The 17,938-nt window shown below is 38.9% G+C and overlaps 2 protein-coding genes across 8 annotated transcripts in view; both read left to right on the forward strand.

The window, feature by feature from the left end:
• The window catches only part of LOC135946685 (uncharacterized), a 28,100-nt gene extending 18,073 nt beyond the window's left edge, over positions 1-10,027 (forward strand). The window contains exons 1-7 of one of the 4 annotated variants that reach the window (XM_065494996.1): positions 8,264-8,458; positions 8,512-8,599; positions 8,662-8,780; positions 8,839-8,933; positions 9,245-9,455; positions 9,508-9,716; positions 9,771-10,027. In XM_065494996.1, the coding sequence (XP_065351068.1) occupies positions 8,398-8,458; positions 8,512-8,599; positions 8,662-8,780; positions 8,839-8,933; positions 9,245-9,455; positions 9,508-9,716; positions 9,771-9,941 (954 nt within the window). In that variant the 5' untranslated portion in view covers positions 8,264-8,397 and the 3' untranslated portion in view covers positions 9,942-10,027. Of the gene's footprint in view, positions 1-8,263; positions 8,459-8,511; positions 8,600-8,661; positions 8,781-8,838; positions 8,934-9,244; positions 9,456-9,507; positions 9,717-9,770 lie in introns of those variants that run through there. The other 3 variants (XM_065494997.1, XM_065494998.1, XM_065494999.1) reach the window with 3 other exon arrangements.
• An 872-nt stretch (positions 10,028-10,899) lies between these two features.
• LOC135945766 (thyrotroph embryonic factor-like) lies at positions 10,900-17,634 on the forward strand. Of its 4 annotated transcripts, none has more exons than XM_065493628.1 (7): positions 13,578-13,820; positions 14,407-14,524; positions 14,662-14,795; positions 14,849-14,942; positions 15,006-15,128; positions 16,289-16,563; positions 16,946-17,634. In XM_065493628.1, exons 1-7 carry the CDS (start codon positions 13,788-13,790, stop codon positions 17,033-17,035), a joined length of 867 nt encoding a protein of 288 aa, XP_065349700.1. In that variant the 5' UTR covers positions 13,578-13,787; the 3' UTR covers positions 17,036-17,634. The 4 variants fall into 4 exon arrangements, with proteins under 4 accessions (XP_065349704.1, XP_065349700.1, XP_065349701.1 ...); XM_065493629.1 differs by having other exon boundaries at positions 13,581-13,951; XM_065493630.1 differs by having other exon boundaries at positions 13,581-13,835.
• Positions 17,635-17,938: the final 304 nt, after the last annotated feature.

Here is a 17,938-nt window from a genome sequence, read left to right on the forward strand (position 1 = left end):
AATTGTTGTTTTTTCCTGGAAAGATATAAAATAAGAACTATGAAACATCTTATGTTAGAAAATAAACGCAGTTTCTCTGGTGTACAGTGGGCTATTTTTTCGTTTATTTTTACAGCAGCAACATGGTTGAAACCATCGATTGTCAATAAAACCCAGCATGTCTCTGCATTTTACTCTTACGCTGATGAAAAAGTAAGTTGAAGCAGCTTTAATGAAACTGAAATTTAAAAATTTTACAAATCGCTGCGCCCCTTTCGCTCCAGATTGAGATTATCCAACCATTTGGCGTAAAAACGAGCTGCTCTTCGTCACGGTAGCAGATGGACTTGACGAGGAAAAATGAGAACACAGGAAAAGGGGAATTAATTTAGCATTTAGCCCTTGACAGAGCTGATAACGGCTTGAAGGAGTTTGTGAAATTCAAAAGCCTCGTCTTTTCTGAAACTGCATGCGTGAGAAAGCCTATCTGTTTATTTTCTTTCACGAAAAAAATATTGATGAGATCAGGGAGATAAAAAATCTCTATCATGGTGTCATATTTCACTCCAAACAACAAAGAACCGCCAGGGGACAATTTATTAGCATTTTCTGTCCATTCTCACCTCTGATTCACCATTTAGATTACGCCAAGAATTAACACTAAAATTCTTGGCCCAAAAGTTTATTTTCGAGTTAAAAGTCCGGGGGCCTGTGCACCTGTAAATACCGATATTAATGCAAATCGTGTGCGGGCCTCGCTTCGGGGCCCTCAAGCTAGCATCGTGAAGGAAAAAGGGGGGAAACGATGTGATGTGTCGCGCCGCGTGCACCTTGCGCCTTCCGCCGAGAGAAAACACCTTGCGTGCTTAATAATTGTGCGGCCATAAGGCTTGCGATGGGGTCAAACTTGGAGGCGCATCTGCCGTAATTACACACCTCAAAACGTGGACGGCGCAAAAAAATGACTTAATAGTGTATATATTTCTGTGAATATTCCTCCGTTTTATTATATTTTTATCAAATTAGGAGGAAAATAAAATATATTAATATATGGACGAGAAAAATGGTCAGCGGGAGGTGAAAATTTTCTATAATAAAAATTCGTACATCATTGCTGACCAAGTTTTCCAGCATGCGTGATTTGGCTTCACGGGAGGAATGTCTAAAGCGTTTCAAAAAGGCCTCGATGCGGAGGCAGAGGCATGTGGCCTTTCAGTGGGCTAGGTCCCTGTGCGCCCATGTTATCAGTTCGTGGTGTTATTTGTACCAGGGTTTAAGCATACGTGCTAGTACAGTGCGTGCCCTTCCCGGACCTCGGAGAGGAATAAAAAGCAAAAAAAGGTGTTCCAAGGTGGTATTGAAGCAAAATCGATAAAATAATTGCAGAGGCAATTTAATTAAAAAGATACACGTCATGTTGACATCGTGTTAGCACGGGTTCTCAGATTTCGAAGAAATTTGCTGGAATGTGTTGTACTGCTGGGATGTGTTGTACGGTTCAGGTTCAGTTCGGTTCAGTTGTCGGAACTTTTCTTGAACAATTTCTTCCATTTCATCGCAACGCGTAAGGCACCTTGCAGCTATTGTACAAAAATAAATAAATGTGCCTGAGAAGGTAGTACAGCCAACGCAGGCACAAAACAACCCTCAACCCTTGAGGCCAATTCGGGGGGCAACCTAATACCTGTTCTGCCATGACTCTTCCGCTAGTAGGGATCCTCTCTCAGGTCAGTGGCAGCCGTGGCAGGCCAAAGAGGATCATGACAAAGGGTAGCCCTAGGATTACTAAATCGCACGCTAAAAGATCAGGCCAAAATTGCTCTACATATCTGTTCATTTATTCATGTACATTAAATAGGTCAGATTTAAATTAAGTTACATGAACAATGGCAAAAATTGACAAGCAGGAACTGCATAACCGACCGAAACAATAAATTTTGATGACGTTGTCACGTGCTGCACTAAATAATAAATAAGTTGATATTCACATCACAACATATTAAAAATTAAACCACAAGAACTGCTCGCACAGGAAGGGAAATTTTGACGCGTCGCATTCTTTCAAAAACGGTATGAAAAGGCGCTTCAGCCAAAAGCGATTCTCGCCGGGGGGGCTAAAGGCTCTTTCATCTCAAAGTGCGCGCCCCGCCTGGACAATTCTGTCGCTCTCACGTCAAAATCTGTATGTCAGCTCTGGCATTTTGGGAAAAAGACGAGGTCGGTGTGCCGCAGGTGCATGTCGAAAGGCATCACCTTTTGCAACCTCGGCAGGATTTTTCTATAAACACATTGCATGAAATCTTATTAGTGTTAACGATTTTTCAAATAGTTATAATCTGGCAACAATAGCATTTGATTCAAGGGGCAGTATGAGGAAATATATTTTCTATCATAATAATATATTATTCTGTGTATTCCAAGGTAATAGTAGAATAAATGAGTTCTATTTTTATAACCGGTATTGTACTATACCTGCACAGGATCCTTTGAAACCAATTCCAAAAGAGTGAGAAAGAAAGAGGACGATTATATTTGTGTCCAAACAACAACCATGAGGATCTTTCTTGACAGTGGGGTTGTTAGGAGGGATTTTGAAATACTTCTGAATCTGACAATGAGTTGTTTTTACCATCCATCTTTCCTCCCTTTTGCAATAGTCTGTAATCCGTGTTTTTCAGATCACAAAAGCATGCCCAACATCCATGAAAAAATAAAATTTAAAAAAAATAATATATATAGCTCAACATAGAAAACAACTTGGTTAGTTTGGGTAAAACTTGTATCTCCATCCCCCATGCAAACAGTATGAGAGAGTGTGTTCATGTTATTTTTCTTTTACAATTTTATTAATTTTTCTTGCAACCCATTCGTTATTATTTGCCTGTGGGATAAAACATTTTAAAATCGATTTCATTTTTCTGTATACCAAACATTTTTTGGCATGTACATTATTTTCTTTTCTCTGTGTACATGACATGAAATGTGGTATTTCTTACAGGACAGGTATCAAAGAGAGTATTGTCCTCACGTTTTTGCTGTGGAAGATTTATGAGCTTTTCTTCTTCTTTTTATATACTTGTTTGTGCCTTCAGAAAAGACAATACTACTTCAAGGTTATTCAGTTTTCTTCTCAAATTGTTTACACCAAGGTTTTGCTCACACAGCGGACTGTAGTACTGTCAGGGGGATTCGACATTTTAGGATCACCCCTGTGGAGAGCAAGAATAATGAAACACTGTAACTTATTCTCAGCCTGTTTTCCGTCCAATTTTTTTTATCTAATTCTTCGATTCCCAATGTTACATATATATTGGCTAAAATCAACAATAAAATCGATAATATCTACAATAATTAACACTCTTGACGCGACAGAGATGTTCGCTCTCCGTGAGGTGAGTGACTCGCTGCACCAAAGACGAGTTTGATAACCCGAAACGGCTGTCCTAGCCATAGGTATTTGCCTATGTACAATGAATTATCTACGATTTCTTCTGAAGCATTTTGGCACTCGCTTAAAGTGTTTTTGAAGATTCGCTCAACATTTATTTTTGATGATTTCTCGAATGGTCTGCGTTGCATTGAGTAGCATCCCTTAGTATATAATAGGGGTACATATATATTGTTGAAAAATAAGTCTTCTCTGAATTCTGAATATATAGCGCCGATAGCTGATGATATGTGCATAAAACTACGATGGAGGGAGAAAACAAAACAAAGGAGAAGCGGCCCTCTTAGCACATGGCGATGATTCTTGCTCGCACGTCATGCCTATGCCTTTTCCACGTGCTTTTTATTATTGTTGATGTCTGTAAGGGGCTTGGTCTGCTGGTTTGCGAGCAAGCGCGGGTTCAGCGATCGCGCTCAGGTGTGCTCGGCAATCAAATTAATAACACAGGAAATGTCGCTCGTCCTCTGCGCTTCAGCGGTTGGTTTCTGCGTTAATCTGAGATAGTGAAATTAGACTTAATGCGTTGAGAGTTGCCGTTCGTTTAATAAACGCTGTAATTTTGCGATTTGATCTCCTTAATTTTATGCGAAAATTGAAAGTGAAATTATGGTTAAGAATTGTTCTGCTTTTGTATTTTTATCAAACCAGACATGCAAATTAGGGTTGTTACAATTACTTGTAATTGAAGCAATGGTAAAATTGGCTAACACTTAAATGGTGTAGAGTAATTGATTTATTTTTATTTTTGTTTAAAATAGATGTCCCATGTGGCCAGAAATTAGATTGAAAGAAAAAAACCGATTTAATATTTTAGCAGGATTGCTTTAAACATATTTTTTGTCATTAGAAAATTTCTTACAGCTACTATAACATATGCAGCAAGTGCAATTTTACAATAATTTAAAGAAAATGATCGTTTTTACTTGAACATTAATTATTTTGGCTACAGAACGGTTCTCGTGTCACTCAAAAATTCGTCTTTGCCTCAGTACTGACTTTCAAGTTCAACGTCTAAAAGAATAACACAATACGATGGTCTGTATGCTTTGATTCCAATTTTATTAAGTTTATGACTTACAATTCATTTGATGTGTTCCTTCCAACTTATTGCATTTTTATAAAAATTCGCATCTAAAATATCAAAAATGGAAGGGTAATTTTGCTTTGTAGTCGATTGTCAGTCACCCGCAAACAAATTGTATTCTTTTGGGCTGATCAAATTAGGGATGGGTCACTCATAGAAATTTTACTGCACGCTGCACGTTTTACCTTAAAGAAGAATTATCAGCTTCACGGAAAATAGAAAAATAAATTTTTTTTCGTAATTTTTTCCGTTTCTATTGTTATTTTCATTTATATATCCAGTTACATTTGTCTGCAAATGAAATAAACTCTATTAATCTGGCTGTAGACTTGTGCAAAAACAGCACCAGGTGTGTGTTTCTTCCGTCAGTTAATGTAAACAAACAAAGCTGAGTGAGGCAGACACCGCGGTCGACGTCTTGGATTTTTAAACTTTAAACCTGAAGGTGCAGCATAGCACATTTATTGCGCATCTTTTCCTTCCTTCCCTCTTTATATCGGGATAGCCTGGCGCGCGCGCGCATGATTTTACACACACACACACACACAAGAATTATTATAATTCGCTCGAGGAGAGAATAAGGAGCGGGATAACAAAAAAGCAGCTTCATGCGTCGTATTTAAGAAAGAACAGCACATCTTTTGATCGGGGAAAAAACGGCGCAGCTGCTTCTAAAGACGCCACGATTCCACGAGTAGCAGTTCGAAGACGGCGTCATTATAATGTACGTACCTGAGAGGCAGGTGGCACGCGACTCTCTGACGTATGCAAGCAAAAAATAAAAAACGCCGCTTGACCAAGAGAAAAATTTTGGAGGCTGCTGTTTTGACATGTGTGAGAGCAGCTCCTTTTCTTTCTTCAACCCTTGCCTTAAGTAAAGATGACAGTGTGATGAATTGTGTGAGCGAATTAGCCGTCGCCCCGCTTCGCATTGCTCGCGCGAGGGATATAATTTGTTAATACAAATAGAGTAGACGCGCATGCATATTGTGGTTTCTCAATGTGCGCCCCGGTAAAAAAGAAGGGATGCTAACCAGTCTGCGTGCGGCAGATGTTAAGTTTTATGGCCCCTTTGCTGCAGTGACTGCGCTAGAGGCCTCTCTTTCTCATTGCTACTCATCCCCGTAGTTTGTTTGCCGGCTCCAATCTTAATTCTTGGAATTCAGTTTTAATCGAGATGGCTAATTACTACCCCGGGGAGGGTTAGTGCCAAACATTTTAGCCAAAACTCGCGCAAGAGATGTTTTTGCGGTGGATACGCACAACAAGCGATCGTTGAAAATGTCCGCCTACTCTCATTCCAGAGTGCATACGAAAAAAGAAACAAGCGACGAAATTGACTAACTCGCAAATCGAATCTGCTTGTGATTGGAACAGTTCAACTAAGCCAAATAATTCAATTTTATGTGAGCTATTTTGTAAAACTGCTCATAACATTTTTTCTACAAATATTTACTGGTTATTCAAAGTCAATAGTACAAATTAAATTAAAATATTGCAAGAAACGGCAAACAGATAGCTAGCAAAATATCGCAAAAACTATCAATTTCTTTACATAATCTCTCGCCTTACTAGGCTGAAATCGGAAAAAAATAACATCACCCACCCTAAACTCTCCATAATTACTTTTTGTACAGGAATTCGACAAGGGAGCAGTCGTGGGTGGCAGTTCACTCCAAAGATTTACCATATCCTTTAAGAGAGGCTTGTTGACCATGTTAGCTTCGCTTGTGGTGCGGTGGCTTTGTTGCTCAGGATGTTTGGCTGGTGTCATTTTGAAGAGGAGATTTATTGAGTTACATGATCGTCCAACTTGACACTTTACAAATAGAAAGTGTGTTTTCTGGGTAAAAGAGATGACTTTGCTAAAAGTGGAATTGTCAGGGGAAGGTTTAGTAAATAGCTTTTATCAATTGTCATATATTAGTAAAAAAGATCCACTCCCACAAGCTCCCTTTGACGATCGTTGACGGGGTAGTTAACCTTGAGAGAGCTATAACAAATAGTGGGCATCCATATCTTCTGTGAGTCAGCTTAAATAAACAGGAGTATTCTAAATTGTACTTTCACGTTGAAAAAAGTCATAAATATAGTTCAGACGTTTTTAGACGACTTAGGAATGTGAGTTTGAAGTTTTAAAACTGCGTAAGTCCTGCTCATTTCTTGTAGAAGAGTGAGAATGTGAACCAGATATTCAAACATCAAATGTGTGGATATTTTCAAATTCCTTGCCAAATAAAGATACATTCAAGTTCACTCAAAGTGGAATACTGAGTTGTGTAGCTGAAGCATTTCTTTTTTGTAGACTTCTTTATAACAATATAACAACAATTTCTATTAAACAATGAAGTTAATAAAGATAATTTTTAATCAAACCAGAATGAAACTACTTATTCCTCTCCTTTGCAACACATAAATTGTGATGGGATTTCCCAATATTTTAACGAAAAATAGAGTTAAATATCCTTTAATCCTAAACGAACCCTTTTGATGCAAAAGAAATTATTGATCATTTGACTAAAGTTCATTAATTATTGCACCACTCGGCTAATTAATTTATTTTGATCCATTTTCCCACATTATTTGCTCTAATTAAAAATGGGTTTATAGCCCATTTTCATTTATGAGTTGATCTCTACAGCTAAATAAAGCAAAATAATGTTCCACTGCCACTTATTCACCGACATTGATGGAAAAACCATAAATATTTCCCACCCTTTTACCGCGGCGACTGGAAACAACTATATTCTCTTTACTGGTCGCACACGAATAAATTTCGACCATTATAGGTCAGGTCACGCTAGAGCCATATAAAAATTCTCCTTGAAAATTTCAATGGCACGTGTCAGCAATAAAATTACGAATTCCGATCTTTTTCCTGCGTCTCGCTCTCAAAACTCGTATCGGAAACGCATCCTGTCAATTATTGAACTCGCTTTGATTGTTATTGCAGTCGCCTCATCTGGCCCGGCTCACGTTCAATTTTCCTTTTTTTCGGGGGATCGAGTTGTTGCTGTGAGACGCAATACCATATATTGTGTTGCTATGCAGCGCGGTGTGTTCTTGGAGCGCTTTTTCGTATAAGCAAGATGCAGCACCTGCCTCCCCTCTTCCTACCAGAAACCGGCGCTAGGGGCAGCACGTTGCAGAGAATGGCAATTTTGCTATGAAATTCATTTTTTCTTGTATGATATAACTTGTCAAGAATAAGAATTTGATTATATTCTCAAATCAAATAATTCATAGTTCAGCTTAGTTTTTTATGAACAGAAATTAAATTTAACTTACAATTCTCTTTGTATAGCGTTAATTTATGTTGTGTTGACTTTTGTTTTAGAGAAATAAACGAATGAAATGAATAATTAAATGAATGAAAAATTATTTCTCTTGTTTCGACTTCAAAATATTGCATCTATTTCTGATGGAAAAAAAGAAAATAGTTTTAATTTTTCAAAGCAGAGGATATATTTCCATTTTTTGTGGTGAATATTTTTAAAATAAACTTAAAGACAATAATTGTCAATGGAATTTTCATTATACATTTTTGCGAAGGGAAGTAAAATTTTAATTTTATTAGCCTTCATATAAAGTCTTCTCAAATTAAAAAATACAATTTTTGTAAATCACTTCACACTGAATTAACTTTCCAATGGTTGAACCAATTTTGCCGCAGAGACTGAGTGTCCGCGTTGAATTTTGAACCGCTCGCGCTGCGTCGTTTCTCCGATCGATTTCGCAAGCGGCCCAGCTGCTCGTCTCGCTGTTTGCCAGTGCTAAAGATCCATGAGTGTTGTGTTATTGCAGTGTGCGTTCAGCCGTTTAGAAAAGCCGCAGTGGGTGTATCGTGTGCCGATGGCCCAATCAACGTAACAAACTAATTCAATTGATGCACCTCCGCGGGTCAGTGAGGCTCTTATTTGCTAGCGTAGAGGCATTGAACGCAATTCGTAAGTGAAAATCGCGCTCTTGTTTTTATTTTATCACACACGTGATTCTGCAGGTAGCAGCGCTCGATATATTAGCAAAGCTCAATTTTCCAACTCAAGCACGTCTTCTTACAAATTTACCCGCACGCTTCTCTGCTCAAGGCTTGTTATTTTTATTTTTTTTTTATTTTTCTGTTGTCCTAACAAGACTAATTTTTTTCCAGAATGTCGCAGGAGCACTCATCTCTGTTTCAGGGTACCTTGGACAGGTACCACGGCATTACAATCGACTCCACCAAAGAGCCGTGCGCAGGACCGGAATCATTCACCGAAAAATTACAAGGTGTGTGAAGGAGCTCTGGTGATTAATTAATCTTGTTAACCGAAAACTGTTTCAATAGCCTCTCTCAAGTTGTGGATAGAAAAAGGTGAAATTCGAGGAGTGTGGTTCAAAGTTGCCCTGAAGGACGCTGAATGGGTGCCTGTGTTAGCGAAGGTAGGGCCAGAAGATCGGTTAGGCAGTCCGCTTCCCAAGAGAGACGTGCGCGTTGCATATTTGTATGCTAATTCGACTCTCTTTTATCCATAGAACAAATTACAAACAAATATATAATGCCGTTTATGTTATCATGGCAGATTTAAAAGATATTTTTAAATTGCATAGGAGTAAAAAAGATAAAATGTGCTACAAGGATAAAACATATTAACGGCTGAGTTAAATAAATTTGGCACGTGAAAATAGGCAAATTTCAATTTTTTATTAGAATCCATCCGTCAACACAAATAAAAGCGTTTTATTTTTTTCAGAATGAGTTTTGGTTTCACCACTCAAAACCAGAATGTGTGATGATGTGTCGTTGGCTGCCAAAGAAAGAACCGTGCAACATTCCCACTTACGCTCACACCATGGTAGGGGTTGGAGGACTGGTGGTCGACTCAAAAAATCGACTTCTGGTTGTTAAGGAACGCTTCTGGAAGACGCCGACCTGGAAGCTGCCTGGAGGGTTTTTGGAGTCGGGCAGGTGTTTTTTTATCCATAATTACGGTATCAAAATTATGAAAATATTCAGGTGAAGACCTGGGCAGTGCGGCAATAAGAGAAGTTTTCGAGGAGACTGGCATTTTGACCGAATTTAACTCCATTGTTGCCTTAAGACATCACCACGCGTCGCAATTTGGTTGCTCAGACATTTACACAATCGTTCACTTGACGCCTTTGGTCGAGGACCAGCCGATTCAGCAGTGCAATCGGGAAATTGTAGAGTGCTGCTGGATGGATGTAAGCATAATTTAATATGTGTTGGATTTCAATTTGATTTCTGGGGTTTCTAAGGTTGAGGAGTTCCTTGAACATCCTGAGGCTCACGACCACAATCGTTTTTTCGTCCGCAAGTACCTGGAAAATGATAGAAGAGGCACGGCTATGACTGCTTCCAAATCAAAGCACCCCACTTTCAAGAACACTCAGACTATTTACACCATAAACTGTGAATCATCCGTGTGATCAGATTTTTGTATCATCAATTTAAAAAAAAAATGTTTCGTCTATTCCATATCACAATAAATCTGCTGTAGAAATTCTTAACTTTATACGTTATGGTATTTTTCTAAATTATGTCAATTTTTATCCCTCTTAAATAACATAATTAGTTTAAATAAATAAACATAATTTAGTTTGGAAATATAAAACAGTAGACAACTTTTTCTAGGTGTCCGATTTTATTTATGGACGCCAAGTTTACGTGAATCATGAGACTTATGAGCCATGGAGGACTCGCACTTCTCGCTAGGATAGGGCATTACATTGATCCTTTCCCATCAAAGAGCGAGAAGTGTTTCCCATATCTTCAAAGACCATCTAAAATCGTCTAGGATCTCTTTAGGCCTGACGAATAACTGAAAAATTGCGGAGATTTGTGTACCTTTTCGGTGCAATTATTAAAGTTCTATAGTTTTTCTGGTATTTTCAAAAAATCAAAGATCCGATCATTCTTTTAAATTATATTGTTCTTACAAAATTTAATGTTGGGATTTGATTATTTTTGCTGACCTAAAAAACTAGAAGGGTAAATATTAGAATTACTAAAAAAATTCCCGATACTGAACCGTTTTCTGTTGAAAATACTAAAAATGAAATAGTGCAACGATCGGAATCTGAATAGAAACTCAATTAAACCATGTAAAAAATATCAAAATTAATTGTTATGATAAATCACGCCCGAAATATCTGATGCGTTCTAAATAGTCAGAAAATCGCTGTGAAAATTTTTTTAAATGGAAACAGTGAAAATTGGCTGTAAACCCTTAAAAATAGAGCCCATAATATAATGCGTCTGAAGTTCTTCCATCTGTGTAATGAATAATGATTTCTCAGTCAGCTCCAGCGAGAATTCTAGAATTCGCGCGCCTCGCCGAGCGCAACCAATCCTGCTCGCCGTTGCTCCAGCCATTTTGGTAGCCACTCCTCCTCACCGTCAATAGAGGGCACGCATGTCAACAAATCCTACGATTGTTCGAGATACAAGGGCGAACTTTTGAGGGTTAAAAATCGGCGGCCAACAGGGAAAATTTCTAAGTGACATCGGCTGAAGTTGGCACGAACACTCCCGTGATGAGCAAAGCCGTCGACCTGATGATGGAGCTGCCCGAAGACGAGGTCATCGATGTCATTTTGAAAGACGCAATTCTGCCCGTAGGTAAGAGGCGTATCTTCTTGTGTTTACCCATGTTTTGTATGTATTTACATATTTACAATATTTCCCATCCCGTCTCATTGAGTGTGTGTTATGTAACCAGCAGCAATGTGTACGTCGCTGAATATAATGTGCATCGACTGGTCGATGATCGGCTAATTGAGCGTTTTCCATTATCAGACGGCCTTGGTGCGTCGTTGTTGGCGGAACATGATTTTTTGTCACAGCCAATGTGTCTTCGCTGCTTTATCTAAATGGTCCGAACTTTGGCCCTTATCTCGATCGCAGAGGCACTATTAACGGGCTCAAAAGTCTCTTATCGCTCGCCCAGTTGCTATCGTAAATAAAGAACGAAATTCTCCAGAGCCCGTGGAGGATTGGTCGAATTCGAAAATTCTCGAAGCCAGACTGTCATGCCTGGATATATATCTGGACAAGAAAAGGCAGGAGTGTCTCATTATGTGACCTTGTTTAATAAACGGGATCGGGAAATCCAACTTGGATAAAGTGTGACAGTTCTGGTATTAACGATTGCAAGATGACATTTCGTTGATTTTCTATGCTCGACGTGGAAAATATTTGTGGAGAAACGGCAGACTCCCTTCTTGCTCCAAAAAAGGGAAACTTTCACTTCATTTAGCTGTCAATAAATTGTCACTGCTGGGGCAGTAGGATCCGGTAGACTCAAAGCTCGAAGACCAATCGGTCAGCCCCTTTAACCAATTTTTAGTAATTCGAGAGCGTCTCAGCAGGTTCAATCAAAAGCCTTCTTTTGGTAAAAAAGATAAATAAAACAATTTTAATTTAAAATAAAATAGGCCTAAAAATCAAAGGTAGCCGCCGAGAGTAGACAAGCTTTGGGTTGTCCTATGAAATAATTCAGCCGTGAAATATATGCTAACAACTCCTCCGCCATAAATCTGCGGCTTATTTGCTGGTGAGAAGCCAAGCAAGTTAGCTAACCTGCGTTTTTGCTGACCCGCTTGCTTATTTGGCTAAAGCCTGACTTGCCTCATATCAAAAGGCAATTCTACTTTTTTCGGTCCGATGCCAGCGAGCTCCCTGCGGCAACCTTCACTCAGGTACAAGTCAGGTGGCACCCAACGTGACTCGCTGCCTCCATGGATGCTGCGCGAGCGATAAATGTTGTGGCAAATATACGATTTTTAGCGCTGGCAAACCTACTGTGAATATCAAAAGCTAGGAACCATTCGGTTGTCACGCTGTGTTTGTATTTTTAACTGGCAATAATTTAGCATGGAAAGGAAAATTGTGTTCTCAAGGAATTAAAAAAATTGTATACGCTGAAATTCCATTTTGACGCATTTTTTATTATTGTTTTAATGCTGGCTGCAATCACATAAAAATTTATTAAGATTCATTTTCCTATTTAGCATCATGAATTTTTTTTTATTCTTTTCCTTGGCAAATTTCGATTGTTCGCTTCATTTTAAGAGATAGCTCGAAATTGAAAAATAAAATATGTAACCCCAAACGAAAATAAATACTTTCACTGGTCCGCATTTTATGTTCCAATTTGCTGAGCTTACACAATTTCATACATGTCCCATTATTTAGAACTTGAATTTCGAAAGAGATAGATTCTGCAAACGGTCATTGTGCTGAATTCTAAATTTGGCATCTCTGCTCGTGTCGGCGTCCGTCTCAACTTCTGTCAATGGACATTGCCTAATCCGCTCAAGTGTGATGACTGGTTTATTTACTAGTTTTGATATTAGAATAACCAATTCAACAATGTTGCTCAAACACTTCGCCAAAATAAGATAAGCCCAGCACGCCGTTATCACATGAACAAGCTGTGTCGTCTTTAAACAACACATCAGCGGATTCTTTTTCCTTTTTTGCGTGCGAAAATTCGATTTGAATTGCGTGGAATAAAATGCTCGTGTCTCTACAACACACGCTCGAATCAGGATTTTTGGACTTATTTGCTTTTGGCAGAGAGTCTGTCTGAACTTTTCTTTTGGCAAGAAGCAAGCGCCGCGGAGGTGACGAATCAGCAGCTCACGATCAGCAGCAGCGTGCTGTTCAACGTGACCGAAAATGAAGCGAGCGCCGCGTGGTTCTCAACGAGACCTGCATAAAAATTATTCACGTAGAGAAAACCCAAACAAATTGGTGGGGCCTCTGAGAATTAGCATCCCGAATTTCCACTTTTGGTTTTGCGAAATGTTGCTTGACGGGCTGGGTTTGATTATCGGAAAGTAAAGCTTTAAATATAATATATTATTTACTACAATCATGTAGAAAAATAATTTCAGCTGGTGCACTGTAGCCCAAAATCTTTGGATTTCTCTCAATCTTTGATTAACATTTTATGAATTCGACAGTCACGCTTTTATTATAAGGATTTTTGCAAAATCACCATTTAATATTTTTTAATAAATCGATTGATCGGTGCAAGGCAGTCTCCTTTTTTCAAGCAATTAAGTTGGCCCAATTACCAATTTTTAATCGCAAAATTACGCAGTAACGTGGTTCCCCCACACTCGGCGAGAGTCATGTGACTGCATATTAGATAGACCGCGGCTGCCCCTCCGAAAGTTTGTCCATCAGTGTGGCTTCCCCAGTCCCGTCCAGAGCTCAATTTCAATAGACCCTTAGTTTGCAACCTCCGCTTCGTCGATTGCAGTCGCATGAGTTGGAATTCAGGCGCGTCGAAACAGCAAGTCGGCTAACAAACAGTTTGGATTTTTTGTCGGAATAAAGCTCCTAAAATTTACGTGCTTCATTTCGTCATAAAAATATTTTGCTCGCATTCAACTGGGGAACGCTTTTGTAATTCAGCATACAAAATTTAGTGAGTTGGTGGTAGACACACATTTCCTCGTGGTTTTCATAGCCATTACTTTAATTCCTCTGTGGAAAGTTATTCATGTTGGCTACAGTATTTTTGTAAAATTGTCAACTTTTCCATTTCTGAAAACAAACACTCTGACCTTGAAATTAATTTTCCGTCTAAATAAAAAACTGAAGTTTTACAATTTAAATTTCTCATCTTTTTTAATTCCGGTAAAGTTTGAAATGTTAAAAATGTACGATGAAAAAGTTTTGAAGTGATTTTCCGCGCAGCGACCGTCCTTCGCGACTCTCGGTCACACCAGTCAGTAATTTTAATAACATTGGAGGGGTGCGCTGGGAACGTTCGAGAGGCCACGAAAGATTATCAATTTGGCGATTAGAACGATCGTGCGGGCGGTGGTTGCATAATCTCAGCAGTCAGTGACAGTTGCGGCATCAACTGATCAATTTCAGGTGTGCTGGAGGATGGAGGAGGTTCCGGACATCCGACACCAGTTGAATCAGCTGGCGCAACTGCTGATGATGGACTCGACATTGCCCAGTGTTGACTCGATTCACCAACAGCAGCATGGTATTTTTCAGGCCGTGAATTAAATATTTAGTGTGTTAGAAACGCCCAAGGTTGGTCCTTGACCCCCTCAACACATGTTATTTTGTTCAAATTTTGTCATCATTGTTTCAAACGAGTGTTTTGTTTTTCTGTTCCAGGGAAATTTGGGGACAAGTGTAAGGACGACGTCACCGACGAGTGGTCCAATTTTGAAGCGCAAGCAGCATTCCTCGGGCCCAACATTTGGGAAAAAGGCGCCGGACTGGGAAATGATATCCAACTCGGCGACCAGGTAAATTACCATTTAGGTTGTTTGTAATCAGACTAATTTCAAATTCAAATCAGTATGTCGACCTGGATGAGTTTTTGAACTCCACGTGCATCAGCAGCGGAAACCAGCAGCAATCGCGGGCCGAGACGCCTGACGAGAGCTTGGATGGTGAGAAATCCCCCATTTTCAGTAGAGAACATTTGGCTTGAACTGCATTTGAATAAATCTCAGGCCGGCAGTCTTCAGCTTCTATGCAGTCAGAGGATTCAGCAAAGCCTGAGGAAGAGCAGGATGACAAAGAGGAATCAGTAAAGGACGAGGAACTGTCCGAGCCACCGTCCCCTGCACAGTCTAGTATGTTGGTTCTAGTTTTTTTTAATTGATGTTTGCAATCGCAATAATTGATCCTCGCCAACCATCTTTGCACTACTTGGCTGCATCTTCCTTCCAGGAAACACAAAAAAATAATCAAGAAGGTCTTGAAATTGCACTACTAAAACTTTTGAGCTAATATGATTTTATAACTTATCAGCAAAGCAACTATGCCCCAAATCCAGAAAAAGAAATATGTAGCGCTGGGAAATTTAGATGGTTTTAAGACTGCTATATTATCTATTATTCCCAGCAATTTTCTGTCCATTGAAATCAGATTTCTAGGGGTTGGATGTTATTTATCATGGTTTTAGTTTCTTCAAAAAACTCCATGGTCAAATTCAAATTTTGAAGAAAATGTGAAACTATCAGGAATTTTTCTTAGGCTCCAACAAATTACTAAATAGAACATGATTAAATCTGGCCTTTTTTATTTTTTGAACTAACATGTTCAAAAAGTAACTCTAAAATTGATAGATATATCACTGAAAAATATAATTTAATGCACTTAAATCATAGACCAATTTCTGCGTATTGCTAAAGTATTCAGTAAATTAGACGATTTTACAAGTTTTTATACAGATGACTCGGCTCTAAAGTCTGAAATTATTTGCTTGCTGTGTGCTAACTTTCTGCCTGAAAGTAAATCAAATGCCTAAAAAGTTGACTGTCTCCCAACCTTTTTTTTAAAAAAAAAGCTGATCAAAAATATTCTAGTTCAGAAAATTTCTAACTCGAACAAAATTTCCACTATTACATGAATCTTAAGCCATTTGACATGCCTCTTGGACTGCCTTTAAACATTCAAAGTAGAAGCAATTTTTATTTTTTACAATAAGAACTATAAAATTGTTTATAGGCGTAACTACAGCTTCTCTGGAGAGTAAATATGAAATTGTGAAGAGAGGTACCACAAGCCTCCTTATGATGGTTGGCGGTTAACTTGGGTATTTGGCATTTCACGCATCATAGCCGAAGCACTTGTTGAAGATTAAAAACGGTTTTAGGCAGTTTAAATTCATACTCATTTGATTTGCAAGCTTGGTGCTTGAAGGTTCAGAAAATTTAGTTTAGCCTGATATTATCAGACACCATTTTTTGAACTTTACGAATTTAAAATATTATTCGTTCTGGAATTGCAGCTTCATCAAACGACTCTGACGACTCATATCACCCACCCCCGAGCAAGCGTTCCCGACGAGCGAATGTTGATTACCGCAAGAAACTTTCAAACGTTGACCTGAAGCCAGCGCCTGTCGTGAAGAAGTCGCGCAAACAGTTTGTGCCCGACGACCTGAAGGACGACAAGTACTGGGCTCGCAGGCGCAAGAACAACCTGGCCGCCAAGAGGTCAAGGGACGCGCGCAGGGCTAAAGAAAACCAGATAGTCGTCAGGGCTGGCTACCTTGAGGATGAGGTAATTATTTTAAGAAAATTAAATGAACAAACCAGCCCTTTGGCTCGCTTTGTTAAGAAATTCTCAGGAGTGTCAAAACAATGGGAGATATTTACGCAGTTCGGGGTTCTAAAACTGGCTGCATAATGTCCGAGATGGCAAAAGGTGGTTAGTTTAGTGACTCAAATTGCTAAAATAGTTCAATGGGCTTGTAGGCGTTTCAATATAAGACCTCTGCGCGAGGAGGCGAAAAGATGACCACATTTGGCCCTACCTCCTCTGTGGCCAGTTGTTATCCACTGGGCGGTGTTATATTGGGACCCGATGAGCTCATACCCCTCAGGATGTGCTGGGCAGAGGGTTTTTTTTTTTTAAATAGGCTTAATATCCACGTAAATTTCAGAACACAGCGCTCAAAGAGGAGAATGAAAAGCTGAAGAACGAGAATAAGAAGCTGCGTGCAGAGCTGGCTAAATACAATAAGAAGATGTAGTTATAGTGTTAGCAGTTTATCATAATTTATCAGAGCTTTTAGTGTATGACCATGATCAAATTGATGCAATTCGCACCACACCCAGTTTAAATGAGCGAAAAGTTCCCATTTGTTGTGAAAATTTAAACATTGTTTTGCAACCCGCAATAGTTTTGAAGCTGGCTTCAAAAATTTCATCGTTTTGTAAAGCTATTTTTACGACGTCTTGGTGCATTTTCCGTTTCAGTTGTTTTTCTACATTGCTGTTTGCACGTCTAAGTCTATGGTTGTGTTTCTGGAGCACTATTATTCTCCTTTCATTGTTGCTACCTTGTTAAAATTTCGTGTCAATTCAATCAATTTTTAAGCTCTGCTGACCAGTACGTACAAAAAGTCAGGCTATTGTAAGCGATAAGAGTTGTATATCGTTTGCCTTCATTGTGAAGCTAATCATGTATTAGAACATAGAGGAAACAAATTTTACTTTGTTTTTTAATATTGCTGTGTTCCAAACACACATGTTGATTGGATAAAATGTTACATTTTATCATATATTACGAAAGGTGTAGATTGGAAAGTGTATTTTGGAAAATATTAAAGAGGACTTATTTACTAAAGAGCACTGGTAGTTTTAAACTAGTTTACATATTTCGGGACGTGAATTTTTGCGAATCCTTATAATTGGGCCAAGCAAAAGCATTTAATGTATGAGTAAGTAGTAAGAAATATTTTTTGTTCGTCAAGGTTACATGGCTTTCGTTTAAGAGACACAGCGAGGCTAACAATAGCATCGATTGCACTTGGTCCAAATTACCCTGGTGGCGCTCGTCGCAACTAAATTATAGACCAGCGAAGGTTTGATACCAGAACCAGCCGTGCACGTGCACCGCTTTCAGCGCCAACAGCTTTAAATTGACAATGGTT

The sequence above is a fragment of the Cloeon dipterum genome, chromosome X (genome assembly GCF_949628265.1).
Source record: "Cloeon dipterum chromosome X, ieCloDipt1.1, whole genome shotgun sequence".
NCBI lineage: Eukaryota > Metazoa > Arthropoda > Insecta > Ephemeroptera > Baetidae > Cloeon > Cloeon dipterum.

What these genes read in the sequence shown, in the direction of transcription:
- LOC135945766 (XM_065493628.1), top strand. Translation starts at nt 13,788, where the DNA reads ATGAGTTGGAATTCAGGCGCGTCGAAACAGCAA. An exon ending in CAGGCGCGTCGAAACAGCAA is followed by an intron (nt 13,821 to 14,406) that starts GTCGGCTAACAA and finishes GATCAATTTCAG; the next exon opens with GTGTGCTGGAGGATGGAGGA. An exon ending in ACCGTCCCCTGCACAGTCTA is followed by an intron (nt 15,129 to 16,288) that starts GTATGTTGGTTC and finishes CTGGAATTGCAG; the next exon opens with CTTCATCAAACGACTCTGAC.